Source organism: Cucurbita maxima, unplaced genomic scaffold, assembly GCF_002738345.1.
Source record: "Cucurbita maxima cultivar Rimu unplaced genomic scaffold, Cmax_1.0 Cma_Scf00017, whole genome shotgun sequence".
Lineage (NCBI taxonomy): Eukaryota > Viridiplantae > Streptophyta > Magnoliopsida > Cucurbitales > Cucurbitaceae > Cucurbita > Cucurbita maxima.
This window is the reverse complement of record NW_019272033.1, coordinates 3,703,913-3,722,687: the sequence shown is the minus strand read 5'-3', so window position 1 is coordinate 3,722,687 and position 18,775 is coordinate 3,703,913. Positions and strand designations below refer to the sequence as shown.

The 18,775-nt window shown below is 35.7% G+C and overlaps 4 protein-coding genes and 1 long non-coding RNA gene across 11 annotated transcripts in view; all 5 read right to left on the bottom strand.

Annotated features, from left to right (window-relative positions):
• Window positions 1-186: 186 nt before the first annotated feature.
• Window positions 187-7,007, bottom strand: LOC111491918 (glucose-6-phosphate isomerase, cytosolic-like). 4 transcript variants are annotated; one of them, XM_023141016.1, is made up of 25 exons: window positions 6,912-7,007; window positions 6,841-6,847; window positions 6,463-6,536; window positions 6,307-6,383; window positions 6,083-6,164; window positions 5,958-6,005; window positions 5,554-5,709; window positions 5,384-5,480; window positions 5,148-5,190; window positions 4,840-4,907; window positions 4,646-4,730; window positions 4,097-4,145; window positions 3,284-3,356; window positions 3,126-3,186; window positions 2,536-2,602; window positions 2,288-2,344; window positions 2,125-2,178; window positions 1,923-2,051; window positions 1,696-1,759; window positions 1,514-1,587; window positions 1,131-1,184; window positions 985-1,053; window positions 816-905; window positions 616-723; window positions 187-506 (listed from the first exon to the last, which is right to left on the bottom strand). In XM_023141016.1, the coding sequence occupies exons 3-25, from the start codon at window positions 6,511-6,513 to the stop codon at window positions 456-458; spliced, it is 1,707 nt and encodes a 568-aa protein (XP_022996784.1). In that variant the 5' UTR covers window positions 6,514-6,536; window positions 6,841-6,847; window positions 6,912-7,007; the 3' UTR covers window positions 187-455. The 4 variants fall into 4 exon arrangements, with proteins under 4 accessions (XP_022996784.1, XP_022996785.1, XP_022996787.1 ...); XM_023141017.1 differs by lacking the exon at window positions 6,841-6,847 and having other exon boundaries at window positions 6,463-6,533; window positions 6,910-7,001; XM_023141019.1 differs by lacking the exon at window positions 6,912-7,007 and having other exon boundaries at window positions 6,463-6,533; window positions 6,836-6,847.
• A 667-nt stretch (window positions 7,008-7,674) lies between these two features.
• Window positions 7,675-10,694, bottom strand: LOC111491961 (uncharacterized protein At1g01500). Of its 3 annotated transcripts, XM_023141067.1 has the most exons (4): window positions 10,266-10,694; window positions 10,053-10,180; window positions 8,684-9,474; window positions 7,675-8,134 (listed from the first exon to the last, which is right to left on the bottom strand). In XM_023141067.1, the coding sequence occupies exons 3-4, from the start codon at window positions 9,386-9,388 to the stop codon at window positions 7,886-7,888; spliced, it is 954 nt and encodes a 317-aa protein (XP_022996835.1). In that variant the 5' UTR covers window positions 9,389-9,474; window positions 10,053-10,180; window positions 10,266-10,694; the 3' UTR covers window positions 7,675-7,885. The 3 variants fall into 3 exon arrangements, with proteins under 3 accessions (XP_022996835.1, XP_022996834.1, XP_022996836.1); XM_023141066.1 differs by having other exon boundaries at window positions 10,053-10,694; XM_023141068.1 differs by lacking the exons at window positions 10,053-10,180; window positions 10,266-10,694 and adding an exon at window positions 9,830-9,961.
• Window positions 10,695-11,927: 1,233 nt separating this feature from the next.
• On the bottom strand, window positions 11,928-14,685 carry LOC111492402. Its single transcript, XR_002719864.1, has 3 exons — window positions 14,273-14,685; window positions 12,778-13,342; window positions 11,928-12,201 (listed from the first exon to the last, which is right to left on the bottom strand). It is a non-coding gene; the product is annotated as an uncharacterized LOC111492402 (long non-coding RNA).
• Window positions 14,686-15,596: 911 nt separating this feature from the next.
• The window catches only part of LOC111492394 (S-adenosyl-L-methionine-dependent tRNA 4-demethylwyosine synthase), a 6,249-nt gene continuing 3,070 nt past the window's right edge, over window positions 15,597-18,775 (bottom strand). The window contains exons 4-8 of the mRNA XM_023141717.1: window positions 18,197-18,387; window positions 18,010-18,096; window positions 16,344-16,501; window positions 16,042-16,252; window positions 15,597-15,954 (exon numbers count right to left, since the gene is read on the bottom strand). Coding sequence (XP_022997485.1) covers window positions 15,808-15,954; window positions 16,042-16,252; window positions 16,344-16,501; window positions 18,010-18,096; window positions 18,197-18,387 — 794 coding nt within the window. The 3' untranslated portion in view covers window positions 15,597-15,807. The remainder of the gene's footprint in view (window positions 15,955-16,041; window positions 16,253-16,343; window positions 16,502-18,009; window positions 18,097-18,196; window positions 18,388-18,775) is intronic.
• LOC111492396 (sugar transporter ERD6-like 6) overlaps window positions 18,624-18,775 on the bottom strand; it is a 26,678-nt gene continuing 26,526 nt past the window's right edge. The window contains exon 19 of one of the 2 annotated variants that reach the window (XM_023141726.1): window positions 18,624-18,673. The gene's annotated coding sequence lies outside the window, so the exon portion shown is untranslated. The remainder of the gene's footprint in view (window positions 18,674-18,775) is intronic. The other variant, XM_023141727.1, reaches the window with a different exon arrangement.

Below are 18,775 nucleotides of genomic sequence, written 5' to 3'. Positions count from 1 at the left end.
TTCTTTTTACCATTTTGCATCGTTTATCGTTGACTACATGATCATCAGACAACGAAAAAGAACTTTCGTCTGCATCTTGCTACTTCAATAAACGAATTACCAAATTTACATCTATTTGCAACTACTAGATGAGATACCTACTTAGGTTGAACCAGATATAATCAAGAAGTCCTATAGCAACTAAAGTGAAACCAATCAACCGCTTTCAACAATGTATTTCATTTTCAAGGCATGGCAAATGCAACTGTTCCCCATCGTGGTGGGCTCTGCAATACAACATATTGCATAATGTAGAAAAAATTCGCTTATTTAAAGCTGTGACATGACATAAAGATGAGCCACTGATAAAAACCTTACGTATACATTAAAGTAGTTTGAATAAGAGCAAGAAGGGAGGAAATTATATGATCTGGTTTATGTTATTTGATATCAAAATTCTAGGCCACCAGAAGCAGTCAAATTCTGGGTAGAAGAGTGGGAAGATCAGATGGGACATCCGAACTTGCCTGCATAATAAGACATCAACAAAATCATAGAGCTTTAATGATGAACATTCGAGAGATTCATACACAATCAAGATATCAAATCGACAGCGACTTCGTTGGATAATCATACCTCTAGGTATCTTTTCATCAATGTTGTTGTACTGTGGTTAAAGCCTTCAATTGATTCTCCCTTGGTTCTAGACGCATTAAGTTGCTTTCTGACCTGGGTAGCAAGTGACTGCATCCACACATTACATAACATATAAGAGTATCAATGAAACCGAAGCCATTGCTATGCCTATGATATGATTATCTCCTGGAAAAGCATACCTTGCCCAATTCAACTCCCCACTGGTCAAAAGAATTGATGCCCCAAACAAAACCTTCTACAGCAACTCTATGCTCATAGATTGCTAGCAACTGTGGATCAAGTGTAATTAGTCATGGCATCAAGAAAAGGGTATTTTGAAAGAAAATAAAAGCGTATCCGATGACATGCCTGACCAATGTTGTAAGCATTTAATGATGGAAGAAGAATGCTGAGAGAAGGCCGATTGCCAGAAAATGTCTGAAGAGAAGGAATATAGTTAGGTTGTCGAATCCATTCAAAAGAAGAACAGGTAGTAGTGATGATCAAAGTGTCACCTTGTGGGAAATAAGATGCTCTGGAACATTCTCCTTGTGCAATTGCTCAGGCGTCTATAAACAGAAAATGGATGTTTAAGTCATAGTTTGGGATGAACATGATAATTTATCACTCAGATTTCCACAAATGGGGGAGGGAGAAATACAAAATACGATCATAAGCTCACCGCTAGTAGATATTGTTCTCTTTGGACTTTCCCTTTCGAGTTTTCCCTCAAGGTTTTTAAAACACGTTTACTAGAGAGATGTTTCCATACTTTTATAAAATATGTTTGGTTCTCCTTCTTAACCGATGTGGGACCTCACAATATTTTGAATGCAGATGTATGACAATAGAAGATGGCTCTTTTTCAGAGTATTCGTAGAAAAGTGTGAAAACTGACCTTTCCATATGCTAGGGCATCTGGCTGTGCGAAGAAGTTAGACATGAGTTCATCATGATTACTCACGACCTCACCTGTGTGACAAATGGAAAATTAGATATAGCAAGAAGAAAGCCTCATTCAGGCTTTCTTTTGATCACACTTCTACAAATTTTTACTAAACGAAAACAGGGTTCTAATACCTTTCAAGTAAACAGGTTGCTGGCTCTTTACAACACCAATAAAATCACAAGGAATAACACGTCCCTGAAATTTTTTAAAAATAATTAGTTCAGATAAACTAAATGTAACCGCCCAAGTCCAAGCTCACCGCCAGTAGATATTGTCCTCTTTAGCTTTCCCTTCCAGACTTCCCCTCGACACTAGAAATCAATTTATAGCAATAACTGACAACAAAATTCATACATACTTGATGAATTAATTGGTAAAAACTGTGTTGGCCATTAGTTCCAGGTTCCCCAAAGTCGATTTCTCCAGCCTCGAAAGGAAGTGGAACCCCATCAATCGAAACGCCCTTGCCATTACTCTCCATGCTAACCTAGAGTACAGTGTTATGAGCATTTAGAATTTACCGCTGGGGATAAAAGTATTCAAAGAGTTTAGCTGCATGCCTGCTGAATGTGCGGAGCAAACTTCTCCAAAGCCTGGGAATAAGGTAAGATAGCCTGGGAAGTAATAGATGCTATTAGAATCGATAGAAAAAACAAGATTAACTAAATATTTCAAAGGAAGTATAATCTCGCAGACCCTACAAACAAAATGACAAGAACTTACTCTCGCAGCATGCCCAAGAAAAGAAACATTCCATACGCTCAACAATCCCAAAAGCACCTGAAGAAATTAGGATATTATTAAAATTTTCAGGCAAGAAAATAAATATACAGCTTCTGAACAAATGCATGCACAAAAAGATACAACCAAAACCAAAAGAAAGAGACCACAAAAACGTACAAAACCACAGCAAAGAAAGAAAGAAGAATGGCAGAAAGTTAACTACTTAGTTTAGATTCACCCCGACTTACCGGTATGTTTTTCTCAAAAGGTGAGGAGTAGAAATGCTGGTCAATGCTCGAAGCTCCCTTCAAGAATCTGTAGGCAAGAAATACATCATCTTTAGACATCTCAAACTTGAAAAAATATTAATAGAATATATTTTCTTTTCAGATCAGAAAACAGCATACTTTTTACTCTTATTACAGAACTTAAGCAACTGGTTCACTAAATTTCAGTACAAGTTAAAAAAAAATTCGTTCTTTCTGTTGTTGTCGTCTTTCATTATAGATTGAAGTGTTGTGAGCTTAATTTGAAGTGTTTGATCATAATAAAGGGTACCAGATAGCAGATTGATTGAGGAAAAAAATCCAGATCAAAGTAATTCTGAAAACTCGAACATGGGCAATTCTTGATTATGAACATAGGTATAAACTATTTTCTGTCCTTCAGTTTTTCTTTAAATACGAATACCTTTTTCCATCCAGTTCTAATTATGTACGCTTGCTAAACAAAACCCAAACAACTTGGATGATGAATGGTTGGTTTCCACTAAACACATAAAAATTATCCATGTCGAGATAACAAGAGGAAAAACTATATTTTAGACAAAGAACCATACTTTTCAACAACTGGGAAGCCATATTGAAGAGACAAAGGCAACACTCCCACGGCACTGCAAACTGCAATTGAACTTCACATTTTAACTGTTTCGTTGTGAGATAGCCAACAGAAGCATAAAAGCCACAGAAGAATTTCAAATGAGCGTGAAATGTTTACCACTATATCGTCCACCAACCCAGTCCCAGAAGGCAAAGGCATTATTAGGATCAATTCCAAACTTCTCTACAAGCTGCATTAGCAAATCTGTTAAAGTATACAGGGAGTGGGAAAGCCACAAAATTTATCCAAAGAACAAAACCTAAATACATTATTTAACTCAAAGCAGGAGCAAATGGACCAGCAAAATCATGAATCAAGAATACTGCTGAAAATCTATGAGAGAAGGCAGAAAAAAGCACAAGGAAAAGGAAACTTATACATGTGAATATGAGGATGGTATGAGACAATAACTGAATACTTTTTAGTTCAAAAGCTGCTAGAGTGAGGATAGAACCATTGACTTTTGGAATGATAATTGACGTATTATCCACATTGACTGCTGCGGAGAATATTCTAAACAGTTTCCTAAATAACGCTCCCATCCTTAGCTATGTTGTCTAACTCGAGCTCTCAACTATTAATTCTTTTTACATATATTTTAGATATTATGTCTCACCTCACTGACGGCCATACTTTATTTTCACACCGAGCTTAACTTCCAAAAGGCTATCGGCCATAATACACTTCTCATTTAACAAAACACTAACTCAAACAAAAACATGTGCTCCCAAAATGCTAACCAAGTGGCTGGGGAATGGATAACAAATTTCCCAACGTATAAGTTAGCTAAACTGTATACTCAAAAAGATTTTTAATGTTACGACTGCAGGGCTTCAACTAAGAGAATGTCTGAGAAAAATAAACACGCAAGTTATCAAGCATGGAGTTGCCACATCAAACAGCACCAAAGGGTCAGAAAAATAATAATACCGGCAGATTTGTGCTAACTGCTACCATATGCTTTGCAACAGCTGAAGGCCTGGGATTGAAAAAAAAAGTGTCATATTCCAGCTTTCATCCATGAGAAAAGACAAAATGATACTTCTATCTTCATGAAGTCAGGGAAAATAAAGTCTACCAGTTTGTCAAATGTACAAAACCATTTAAAAATACATCAAAAGTTTATATATTTAATTTACATATATGATATTTAATTTATTACATAAGTGTTTTAGAACATTAAATGACGCAACAAATAAAATAGGCTCAAACTCAAGCACCAACATTAAGACCATTCAAGGATACTTTGAAGAGGCTCAAACCAAATCCATCCTTGACAATAAGAAAAGAGATTAATTGAATAAGTTAACTTATCCAGCATCATCCAGAGAGAGACATTACACCTAAATGCAGAAATACAATGCTAAATGCTATGTTAACATCTCAAATCTATTTGCAAAGCTAATGCCATACGATGTCTGTATGAAGTAGAGATGCCAAAACAACCTTAACAATAATATTGTAGATAATGTTACTAACCCAAGAGCAGCAGAAATCCACTCCCTTAGTGTCCGGGCATTTAACATAGTTTCAGCAGTGGTAAAAGTCTTTGAAACCACCACAACTGCAAGCATATTTAATAAAGTAAAAACAAATAAAGGTACCGATAAAGAGTAGAAGTTTGAATGACAATGTTCCTGGGAAAAATACTGTTCAATGAATAAAGAACCTACCCAAAGTAGTTTCAGGGTTTAAACCGGTGATATTTCTCGCCACATCAATGGGATCCACATTAGCAAGACTGCAAGCCCAGCATAGAAATGATAAACTCTCTCAGCCCAGTTTCCAATAGCACAAAATAGTGATATTGCTGAACCACAAATCATAAATCTAGTAATTCATCTATAGACTAGTTAAAGTTTCGTGATTCGGAATATTCCTACTCCTTTTACAACTTTTCTGATAAGATGAAATCCCAGGCTCTCTGAAGTAGATTGCTTCAATTTTTTCATTTACAGAGGAAGTGTCACAGAGTACTTACAAACGTAATTGACGTCCTTCAGCAGACTTAATAGCCTCTGGATCTGAAAAATACCGTGGAAAATAAGCTATAGACTCATGTTGAAAACAATTAAAAGGAACCAATTGAATGAGTCAAGACTTAGGAGATGATCGTACTCGAAGGAACTAATTGAATGAGAGACTTTAGAGACAACTCTACTCAATGGACTACAATAATAAATATGTATATATAAGAGGAAGAAATAATTTTTCAACCTGTTTGAAGTGCAGTGTGCACAAACAGAGGCCCCAAGAAGCTGCCACCAATACCAATAGCAACAACATCCTTCAGCGGTTTTCCTGTGGCTCCAACCTACCAAAATATGTTTAGTATTAGAAATGCAATGAGTATTAGAGCCAACAAATAATAAGAAACACATATTTACCCAAGAACCATTGCGAACTTTCTCAGAGAAATCCTGGATTTTATCAAGAACTTTCCAAACATCAGGCACAACATTCTTTCCATTACTCTGTATTGTTGCATCTCTTGACGCACGAAGAGAAACATGCAGCACTGCCCTATTTTCTGTGCTGTTTATCTACAGGCCACAAAAAACAAGGATAGAAAGAACAGTTATCTTCTATTTTTGGAATGTTAAATGCTTGGTGATACAGATTTTCGACACATTTGGACAAGACAGAGACAACTTAAATAGTTTTTCATTCAGAAATAAATACATACAATGCCAACATTTGCTTCCTAAAGAAAAGAAGACTACTAGATCATACTATTGATTCCACAAAATTGATAGCACGATTCGGAAATGGAATGAAAACCTGCACTTACATGTTCCCCATTAAACATCCGATTAATTTTATCCTTAAGATTTGCCGCCTGAATTGGACAAAAGGGAAGAGAGATTAGAGAACAACAATTTCCACTACACGGTAATAGCAGTGAACAAAACCCACCTCTGCTAACTTGAAGAGCTTTCCAATGGTGTCAGCGGTGGCCCGTTGTCGTGAATAATCCAACAAGATCCCGTCATACTCACTAACAAAAGTTTAGCATCGTCAATGAAACGTGTTAATCAAATTAAAACATATCAAGTACAAATCATAAAGGTTGAACCAAGCAACGGCATGAATATCAACTAAGAACTCCAAGCAAACCAAAAGAGCTAAGACCATCATACACCATCAAGGATTTGCATCTGGCAGCATCGCTCATCAAATCACGCAGATGGGTCCTGTTAATGTCCTCAACATGAGCCTGCAGCCAAGATAACCTTCAGTATTATGATGCCACAAAAGAAGCTTAAATTCAACATCACTCCAACCAATCCAAGTACCTTCAGGCTCTTCCATGCCTCGGAGTCAGAGATTAGAGTGGAAGAAGCCATTTCAAACAAGAAAAAGTCACCTGCAACAAACGTTAATTTCGTAATCTCAGTAGCAAATCCAACTACAGAAAATAGAAATCAAGATTTCTTTTCCTTCTGTTGATAGTTCTCACAAAATTTGATAACTACAGAGCATCAAATCCCAAAACGACCAAAAATGGAGCATAACATTCAGAAGACCAAACTTCTTCGTACGAATTCCGAGATGAAATAGCACCAGAGGAATCAAAACATTGATGTAGTACAGATATAGAGAGATTCTTATTCGGAAAAGAAAAAGAAGAAAAGAGAATCGGAATATGTAAAGATATACGAAGATTACAAAAAAGAGGAAATGTTAGGTTCAATTCCGAGCTGGCAACCGAGTATGAAGAAGATGAAGAAAGTTGAAATCACCTGAGAGGAAGAGAATATCGTCTTCAACGAGGATGGTGATGGGAACTGGAAAGCAGAACTTTTTTTATTTAGAACAGCGAAACCATGGGAAGTGATGGCGGCAGGTCTGTGGGCTCTGGGTTGGAAGCGCCACGTGAGATGGGCGTTGTGGGGTCACGTGGCGAGAGAGGCGTGGTCCGTGCCAATTTTCGCTTTGGGCCAGGGCACAAATTTCATGCGGATCCGAATCTGATGCCATTCCGACATCTCGCACCTTTTCCTTTGTGACTTTCTCCAATAAAAGGAATTTAATTATTTCAATTAAAATAAAAATATAATTTATAAAATGCCAAAAAAAATCCGAGAAATTGAACCTCGATCTTCGAAGTGAAAGTCAAATATCCTAACGGCTAGACGATAAATCAAGAAAGTCAGATGTTCTAGCCGCTAAACAACAAATTCGGTTGGAACTAACCTTTAAAACTTAAATAAATAAATAAATAAATAAATAAATTTCCATCACTGAAATGACTTTAAAAATTAATTTTTATAATTTTAAATTTAATATTAAATTTGACATAAAATTGAAAGTTTATGATTCTCTACTAAGTCTCAAAATTTACGAACTAAACTTGTAATTTAATCTTAATATATATAACATTTACTTAAATAAAATGATTACATGTCAATTACTACTGAACTACGATTATTTTAATTAATATCTTTTATCTTAAAGGCGGGAGGTTCAAGTTGTTCGGGATTGTGAGCTAAACAACAAAAGGCTACAAAGAAAGAAAGTTGCCATTTTCGAGCTTCCACACAACAGAATCACACTGCTATAATGCACAGACAAGGGATTACAAAGCTTAAGATGATCTATCATCTCAACAAGTAATGCTCCATCACTCTCTTTAAGCATCCAAGTTTTTCCACAATCAAAATTTCAGCTACACAACTTTCTCTGCAAAAAACATACTTCAATGACTGTGGGGCTTTGTTAAATGAACCGCCTTGTGAAGTTCCGAGTCGTCGCTCGGTAGGTACGGACGAGCAAGCCGACTCCCACGCCGATTCCTAAACAAACACCAAGCCCTATACCAACACCAACTCTCACACCTGCATTAAACCAGGAGAGTTCACCATCTTCATTCTCTAAATATTCTCTCCTCTTCCAGTACGTGTTGTTGTAGTAGTCGTCGTAGTGGTTGTCGTCGATGTCCTGTTTGTATCTTGCATATTCTGTGGCCTACAAGAAGTAAATGAGTATTTGAGGATGTGAAGGCCAAGACTACATTAAACCAACCAACCCCATGATCCGATAATTTTAGTTGCATCGCAATATGTCGGGACTCAATAGCAGCAATTGAAAGTAGACAGAAAATGTAACAGGCCAAGGCCAAGCCCAAACCCAAGCCCACCGCTAGCAGATATTGTCCTCTTTGGGTTTTCACTTTCAGGCTTTCCCTCAAGGTTTTAAAACGTGTCTGCTAAGGAGAGGTTTCCACACCCTTATAAGGAATGCTTTGTTCCCCTCTCCAACCGACGTGGGATCTCACAGAAAATGACGATTAATCCACAAAGCTACTAACTCGGTCATTGCACGAGAATCAGGGTTAAATTTGCTTTCTCAACAAGTAAGCGCATACCCCCTAAATCGATTCAGATATTATCATCAAGCATTTGATCTATAATTAAGCTTGGACAAGAAATGTAACTTGGCTATAAACAAATCAGACCAAAGATGAACAAATCAATCTAATCAAGAGAAGGCAATCTCATAGTATCAGTGATGTACCTGTAAATCATATTCTGGAAAGTGATCTTCATTAGATTCAGGTGTCTCAGACTCTGGAATGGCGTCCAACATGGATTTCCAACTCGGCTTCTTTCGGGAGCTTAGCTGCAAAGTTCTGGTCAAGATTATAGGATTGCCTGAGAAGCTGCCAGCTACGTAAATCTCGATTATCGGGGAAGCGGTTTCAGCTCCAATCATATGCTTTCCCTTCAAGAAACCAGCACACAACTTCGACTCACAACTCATGTTCCACCTCTTGGCATTGCCTTTCGATTCGCCTAACAAACCATTACAATTCGATATCTCGAGAATCCCAGAAAGAATCAAATCTTCCTTATCATATACCTCAAACTTTACACTTCCACTCAACCTTATATTATCAGTAGTCACAAAAGTAGCTTCTTCTGATTTCTTATCAGCCCTGTCTCTTCTCAGAGAGGAAGACACGCCCTCTGAGTGACTACTGCATCTAATACCATTCACCTCAAAAAGGGTGTCTGGACTTAGAGGTATATGGTTGAGTGTGAGAAACTCGGGCGTCAAGCTGTCGACTTGGAAGTTACTAATCCTAACATAGAAGACTCTCAAATCGAGCCAGGTTGACGAGTATGCTTTAATACGAGACTGGTGACACGAGAATCTTGCAAGTTGAAGTTCGTTATCGATCGTTTCGACTTTCGGTAGCGTCTCAACAGCATCCTCCATGGTTAAAGATCAAAGTAGCAACAACATGGGAGGAATCGTCCACGACAAGATCAAAAGGAAAATCTAGGTTGTCTCACAACTCAACCCTGAAACATACATATTGCTAAGATCATCCATATAAGAAACAAAATGATCTTATCTTTTAAGTGAAGGAAAAATTCAGTCCCAAATGATCAGAACCATATGCATGCATCCAAAACAGAGTCAAAATCGGAGGTATATGGTCAAGTTCATAAATAGAAAACTAATATCCAGGTATACAAACCCTTAAATTAAGGGGAAAACTAGAGTCAAAATCAAACTAAAAGGAGTTCCAATTCAGGCAAACTCAAATTAAAGGGAAAAATGAACCCCAAACCAGTTGAATGAGATCCAAATATCCAATAACTCCATCAGTAGCATACTTATAATCTGGGGATGTTAATGGAAGAACAAACACACCTAATTGAAAGAGAGAATATCTAAGGAACACAAATGAAAATCCTCAGATTAGAACACAGAAGCTGTTAGCAGAAAGCGAATCCACCTAATCCGCCTAATCCGCCTAATCCGCCTAATCATGAATTTATAACTTGCAAAGTCATAATCCAAATACTTGTAATGAAAAAGAAAAGACCCAGATCTATTTTTGGCTAAATTTGATCGAATTCAACTTCTCACTCACCAGATAAAACGTCTGGGATCAATATTTCTGTACTGATCGTCTCCTTCAAGAACGTGCCAATCTCCAGCAATGGAACAAACCCACATCACACAAACAGGGCCAGACAAAAAAACCCTTGGTCTCTATTGCTTCAGAATTACATAGAGCCACAAATAAAATAAAGAAATCAAAATCCCTTCTCACAGTTGGATAAACACGTAGAAAATTACTCACATCCCACAGAAAATCCAGCATTCAAAATCTCGATAAAGACTGATATTGATCGGTATCCCTCTCTTTGAGCGACGAGTGTCCTCAAATCGCTTTCAAGCAACACATCTAAAGCTTTTGATTCCGGGCCAAGAGCGAGTGTCCAGTACCCTCCACACAACCAAGTATCGGGTCCCCCGTCGCCCAATTGGAAATCTGCCGCTGAGAAACGATTATTAAGCCAATTTGCGCTGAGGCATTGAAGTGGGTCTACACGAAAAGGTCTGAAATGGATGAAAATTGGATCACTATCCACAAACTTGTGGGATGCCTCGAGAGTTAGGAGGAAAACCACCCGTTTTTTCCCAACAAAGTGATGGGAAATGACCCGAGAAGTAAATCTGAAGAAAAAAGAAGATTAGGACAACATGGGAGAGATCGATCTTATCCATTTGCAAGGAGTACGGATTGGCGCAAGGCCAGAGCGTTGACCATTACCAGAACCATCGCGCGGTTAGTGCCTAGTGGCATTGCGTCCGGACCGTTGTCCATTCTTATGGGCCACGTGTTACCATAGGCTTGTATTCTAAGAAAGCCCATGGGCCGTCTTTCCCTATTTAATTAATACTTTTCAATTTTTTTATTAAAAAAATTAATTAAAAAATTAGACTATTATAATTTAGACCCATCTTATAACATCAACTCGAGTATAGTTTAATTGATTTAAATCTCATCTAATTAAATAATTTTTAAATTCTAATTAATTTGGGGTAAAGAGTCCTTTCAAATGGTTTAAAATAATTTTTTTTTTAAAGAATATTTTTGCTAATAAAAGCAAGCTACTGTATTAGTCAATTATTTAATCAAGAAAATATTGATGGGCTATTTTAAAAATTTAGGATTGGTTAATATTTGACTATTAGACCAAATCTTTTCTCATTAATTTAATGGACCTTTATATTAGGTCGGCTGAAAACCTTCCAAAATCAAATCACTTTATAAAAGATATTCCACTCTCCCTCGCACATGGAATAGCCAATAAAATAAATCAATATATAACACCTATATACTAATAATAAGCTATTATTATTATTATTTTTTATAACAATATTAATACCTCTCGATTGGATTTAAACCTCATACCTCTTGGTCCATGATGCATATTTTATGATAGTTAAGCTACAAATAGTTTAATTCCGAACATTGAAAATCTTAGACAATATGCACGGACCGATATACCTCCTAATCGATGATGCATATTTTATGATACCTGAGTTATAAATAGTTCAAACTCGAAAATTGAAAATCTTAGACCCAGTTAAGAAAATGCTCGAGTTTAGACATTGACCAATTAAATTAATTGAATTAAAATAGCCAACATAGCTCGATTAGTTTAGTCATAATACATACTCGATTAATATTCTATTAAGAAATTAGGTTCTATTAAGAAATTAGGTATTCACATCCTGATATATATATTAAGCTTAATTTTATATTTTTAGAGATGTGAGTTAAATAAATATAATAACAATATTCAATAATATACATTATGTGAATGTGAGAAAATATAAATTGTTTTTTTAAAAATACAACAATAAATTAAAATTTTCACACATATGATTTTAAATTTAAAGATGAATTATTTTTTTAAAAAAGAAAAGTTATAAATAAATTGAATAAAAAGAATTCTCAAACAACTACGTCCACGACATGCATTATTATTAGTACCTTCCGGCATTTCTCTCAACGCGCCAGGAAACAACGTGAAGTTCACACGCCATTTTATCTGCGAACAAACAAACCATCACCATCAACTGCACCAAAACCGCGGCCAATGCAACAGCGGAACTTGAGTAATAGGTCTTAGCAGATAATATTGGCACGTGAGCCTCACGTGCCATAAAATCATGAGCTGGCTCCACATATCTTCTCTTCCCTTCTGACAATTCCTAGCTGGCAACTATTTCAAAAGTTTGAATTGTAATAAATTATTTATTTTTTTATTTTCAAACCTTAATTATCTAAAAATAAGAGAATAAATAATAAAAAGTAATCATCAAAGTTAATAAAAATAAAATAAATATATATTACGAAAATTATGTACTAATTCATAAATAAAAAAATTTTGGATCATCAAATTTTTGGAAGGATACTCAGATTCAATTGAGTCCACTGTTCCATTTCTTCTCAATCAATCTCAGCTCAACAAACAAAAAAGGAATGATATTATAATCTTTGTTATGGTTTTTGAGTGTGGAAAGAACAGGAGAGATTGAAGAGGAAGCAACCAAACATAGTTTAAATTTGAATTTTCCAATACAGATTTGAAATTTGGATAATGAGCAGAGGAAGAACAAAACCCAGAACGAATACACAAACCCCATTTCTTCAAATACAATAATACAATAATACAATAATACAATAATACAATACAATTTCCCAGCAATCAACAAACGAAAACCAGAGATTGTTCTTCAGGCTTTCAGATTTCCAAATCCAAAAAAAAAAAAAAAAAACCCATCAAAGCGTTTTTTACCAATTTTTGTCAGCTACTTTTTCTGGGTTTGTTCTTTCGCCTTCCTCTGCTTCTCGGACCATCTCCTGATTGTTGTTCTTCTTGATCGCGTTCTTGTTTCGAAGCCGGTGGTGGCTCATCATCCACGGTGGTTTTGGCTTTCTTCTCCGGTGGTTTCTCTGCAACAACGTCGGGCGGCGGAGGCGAAGGCGGTGGCAGTTCCTTGTTATCCTGTTCGTTCTGTGGTTCATCGAGGACCTTACGAGGTCGGCCCCTCTTTCTGGGCTGTATCGATTGGGCAGCGGCGTCATCGGGTGATTTGGAGGCGGAGGTTTGAGGTATGGCGACTGTAATCTCCTTGGTCTTCTGGGATTTCTTCTTTCCCATCAGAGAACACCCAGAGAATGGAAGCGTGGTTCAATACAGAATCAAAGGGGAGCCATGAGGGCACATGGAAGTCGGGTTGAAGAGCGTGAAGAAGAAGGGGATAATAGATTGGGGGGCGGGGGAAGTAGGAGCCGCCAAAAACGTCAAATCTTTGTACCCAATCCACTACAAGTTTTGATTATGCCTTCTCCAATCAGCCCTACAAAACCAAAACAGACAATGAGTTGAAATGGGAAGTTTTTGTAAACCCACACCCATTATGGACTCACCGGAATTTCAATCCATTTCATTCCTTACTTTTTAGGGAAAATACCCTTTTTTTTTTCTTTTTTTTTTTCCTCTTTATAATTCAAAACCTTAATATTTTTTATTTTTATTACTTGGCATAAATATTTGAGTTTTGAGTTTATAAATTTATATATTTTATATTTTACACATTAGTTTCTATTAATACTTAAATTTTGTAGTTTTTGGAGTTAATTAAGAAATGTATGGACCTAAGTAGAAATTTGATCAAACTTAATGAATAAAAATGTAATATTTTAAAATTTAGAAAAAATGGGTATGTCATAAAAGTTTGGTTTATAACAACTCTAGGCCATTTCAATTTTTTTTTTTTTTTTTGAAATTGCTATGTATTTATCTTTTAAAAAAAGCAACATTAAAATAATATATTTAAATTATAAAGTTTAACTACAATCTTATCGAGTTTTGTTTTTATTTGATCTCCACTTCAACTGAAACTTTTTGATCCGTGCTCAACTTCCACTAAAAGTTAGAACCTCTTCGACTCTACTTTAGTCATTAATCAGCTGATGAACCAGATTGATAAAGCAACAATTGATGACCCGACTCACTCAAAGAATGGATGAGAAGCATTAAAATTCATATAGATCGTTTCATTTTTCAGCAGGAATCGAACGAGTTTTATGTCTAATTAGTTTTCGAGCTTTCAAAACTACAATTATCCTTTGACTTTAATTTTTTTTTTTAGATTCCCAAATCTAGACACAACAAAATGACCAAATAATAGAACAAACTATGTTCTATGTTCTATGTTCTATTTTATAGCTTAAACCCTCCACCAGTAAAACTCTGGTCAGTTTCACAGATGACCAAAGAAATTTACCTGGCGACAAATGACCAGCAGATGAGGATCTTGTCTATCCACCATTTACCCCCACGCTTGTTTACCAAAAGCTCCAGAAGAATCTGTACTACACATCATTCTTTAATGCAAGAAGATACACTTGAGATTTCAACATTCATCAACAATTCAAACCTAAACATCCTGGAACTAAGTAACAAATAAGGGTACTTTTTCAGCGAGTTGCACTCAAACTCACAAGATTGGCTTTGGAACAATCCTATAACAGCTATCTATCTGTTTCAACTTTTACAGCAGGGAAAATATCCACAAGCCCAGATGCATATCATGAAAAACTTCTAAAGCTACTACTACTACTAACACAGATCTTGATTATCCACAAGCACAACCCCATATGTATATCATAAAAATCTTTGAAGCTACTACTACTAACACAGATCTTGATTTCTCAGGACTTATTCTTTCATTCTAAAGGTTGCATCAAGTAAATAATGAAGGTAAGACAGAAAATGATTTTTCAGGACTTGATCTATGAATCTGAAGGTTGGATCCAGTAAATATTGAAGGTTCAATTATTGTTGAGTGTGCAAGTAGGTAAATCGGCAACATGGCAGGATCCATTGCTATCCTAACGTACCATATCTACCGATGGGTCCTGGCCATGGTGCCCGACTGGTTGAAATAATGTTACTCCTCTGCTGCTAAATCCAAAAAAGGTAGACAGGCTTTAACCGGATGGTGACATGACTCTGGAGAGATGCTTAATGTTAACAGTTAGTGTTAGACATATTCACGTACCTCTATGGTGTATCTAATTCTCCAAGGACAATGGTTAGGACGGATCCCCTATAAGTGTTTCCATTTATGAACAAATCACAAGTACGCATAAATACACCAAAAACTGCAATTGTATCTAATAATCATCTTTGTTCAAGAAAACCAGAAAAAATGTAAAAGAAGACATTGCCTTACTTCTCAGCTAACTTTACATTCTTTCTTAACCTATAACACTTCTCAAAAACACTTTTAGTCCATGAAAGTAACAATTTAGTGGTTGAGCTTTACTTTTTAATGATTTAATCATATATTTTAAAGTTTGTAAGAATTTAACCCATCAACTATAGTATACAACAATTTAGTCCTTGTATTTTAAATTTTGTTATAATTTGGTCTCCATCATGAAAACATTGTTAAGATTCAATAAGATTCTAACATTAGTAAATTTAAGTTGTTATGTAATAAAATTGACACTTAATTTTGATGAAAATTTTCATGATATGGATTAAACTGTTACAATTTTTAAAATAAAATGTTACATATTAAAGTTTATCTTTTAACCTAGAAATTTCGTTACCAAGCAAGCTCTATATCTTCTATAATTAGAAAAGTAGAACAAGTTTAAACATGTATACGGGCATATGCCACGCAAGGCGCTTTCTAAAAATAAGTAATGCCAACCTAGGCTGTTTCACAGAAGAGAATAATATAAACTACAAAAGTCCTCAAAGAAAATCGATAAGACCATTAAGCAAAACTGACCCGGACATTCAAAACTATCAGGATGTGGGTTTTGGTCTATGATGTCGCTCCTTCCGGTATCGAGATTGAACAGGATCAAATCCACCTTCGTCAGCCCCATATACAGCCCACGATGGTGTTGGAGCCATGTAGTCCTTGCTATCAAAAGGTTTTCCAGAGGCCACCTGAAATTTTTAGAAAAGGATAAAAGTTAAAGGAAGGGGGTTGAACATCATAGGTTTCATGGCAAATTAGTTGTAATCAATACATACCAGGTCATGGAATTTCTCATAATCTATCCAAGTGAACCACTGCCCATCGACTCTAAATTTGTCAGTTTTGGCCAAGAGAACGCAACATGAATGCACATGCTCACAAGCAACTTCATACTCCCCTTGACTTTTTGCAGCTAAAGCCTCAGAAAAAGACTTTACATCAGAATGCCAAGGAACGTTCTCCATTGTCAACTTTGATGTATTAGATCTACAGAAGAACATTAGACTCGTTATGCTCCCACAATTTTCAAATCAATATCCTCCCCACCTAATGCAAAATAAATAGATCAGAAACTCACGATCCACAATATGTGACGCCTTTGATTTCTACAAAATCAGGTTTACCAAGACTAAAAAGATTCGAATAGGCATCAATATCTTCTGTGTTCCACCCTTTTACCAATGTCAATCGATAAACTGTTCGCTGTTGCTTGTCATTTAGAGCTTTCAAGGAATCCTGCAATATTACGGAAAGTCATAAATCAGTAATTCAAAGAATATTTTGTTTCATCCACAAATTTTTTTGCACCATGATTAAGTATACATACTAATCAAAGAACTTAAGTTCTGATGGGATAACAAGTTGAAATCAATCAAAGTCTCATTTCCCCAAAGTAAAAAACATGCAAGTCTTATCTAGCCTTTTTTTTCTTTTTTGACAATGTACACTAGATAGCAGAATGTCTGTCGGGATTCTTATAATAGATAAGAACGAAACTGAAAGTCTTTTACAAAGAAGAATAGCAAACTACTTAGAAGATAACGACAACAAAGCAACAACATACAAAGCTGAACAACATTTTCATCAACAAAAAAGATTCAACAATGACGTGATGCAGTCATGTGCATTGCATCCTTTGTAGCTTTTCTAAATATTTATTAATGTTCATCATTATGACTTAAGAGAAATTTTTTTGATAAAATAATTCTTAATAAGTTGCATAACAACACTTAGATGTAATCAACTTGTAACAAGGTTGGGTTCTTTGGCAGAACGGCTGGCTCTTTTTGTTGTTTTGCAGTTTATCTAGTTGGAAAGGAATAAAAGAGTATTCCTAGAAAGAGATAGCTCTTGGATAGGTGTGGAATCTAGTGGTTCTTCTCTTTAGGCTCTTAATTCAAATTTATTTTGTAAATATTTGTTGTTTTAGGTTTAGGCTTATCTTTAGGCTCTTGATTCAAAATTATTTCATAATTCTTTCTTTTTTAGATTACTGGAAGGTTGGTGTTCTTTCTTATATGTGTTTCTGAGTATTGTTTCCCCTCCCCTCTCTTTTGATCGAGCCCGTTTTTCTTTTCATGTGTCTTTCCTTGTTTGTTGTTCTTTCACACAAGTTGATTTTCTATCAATGATTTATATATATATATATATATATATATATAAGCAATCTAATTCACCAAACACCTCACAAGTTGCAAATCATCCAAAGTAATTGAGTAAATATCAAATGAAATGAAATTCTCTCACAGTCCATCATTTTAATTGCTGATAAAATAACCATAGGAAGGAAGTTAATAGGAGAATATGGTTTTTAAATACACAAGATAAGTCATTGGGGATGGATACTAGATGGCAGAGTGTTTCTATGAAAGCATATCTGATAGCGAGCACCAATTAATGAAAATTAGTAAAATATCGGCTCTGTTCATCATGAAATGCTTCCTTCAAGGTAGGAATACCTTTTAGAAGGGTTTTTCTCCCTTTTAGATGAGTGAGGCACATTTGTTGTATAATTTTACTTTGGCAGGAAAACTGAGATTGTAGAAAAATGTATTTGACTATTAAGCACCCAGTGTGGGCAAGAAGAGACTGGCGATTGGCTAAGTGAGGTTTTGAGGTGGGAACAGTTTAAGTTAACATTGTTTATTTTAACATCCCCATAAAACTTACTTTTCTCATAAATTCCAATGCAGTCTAGCTCAGGAGACAGGCCTGGAAACAGGTGAGGGTAGGAGGAAACTTACAATGAACCGCTCCCAAAAGTCCCCAAAAAGTGGTCTATCAATTGCCTTCAAGCTCTCCTTCGTCGCAGCATCTACACTTACATACAACTGCATGCATCATTGAAATCAGCTAGGTAATCTAGTTATCAAGAGTATAAGCCTGACATTTGATGTTATTTAGAAAAGAAAATTTGTAAAGCATGCAAACCTGGGTGACCGGCTTCAATGATTTTATTTTATCGGGAAACTGAGCATTTGTAACTAAGAAAGTTGAAATCCGCCTTCGGTGCAATTCATCAACAAGTGTGTTAATCTCTGGGTACATAATAGGTTCACCAACAAGAGATAAGGCACAATGTCTTGGAGACAAGCCTTCTTCCAATTTCTCCTGCGTAACACCTGCAGGAAGACATCACTCATCAACAAGATTGATATGCATTAATGACTCTGTAACCACATCATCACTAAAATCCCAACTACCAACGAAAGAAAATTTGCTTTTACTTTTTAGCATTGTACCATGAACTGTTATCTTATGTTATGAGTGTATCTGATTACTAAAATTAGCTTTACACTTGTTTAAGTAAAGGAGCAAGCCGTTGGTCATTGTCTTTCAAATTCGTTGACATGAACTTCTTTCCAACAATTATAAAAGAGAGAGAGAGAGAGAGAGAGAGAGAGAGAGTTTACGTGAACATAAACTCATCGATTACATTTCATGGATTACTGCCAAAAAAAAAAAAAAAAAAAAAAAAAAAAAAAAAAAAAAAAAAAAAAAAAAAAAAAA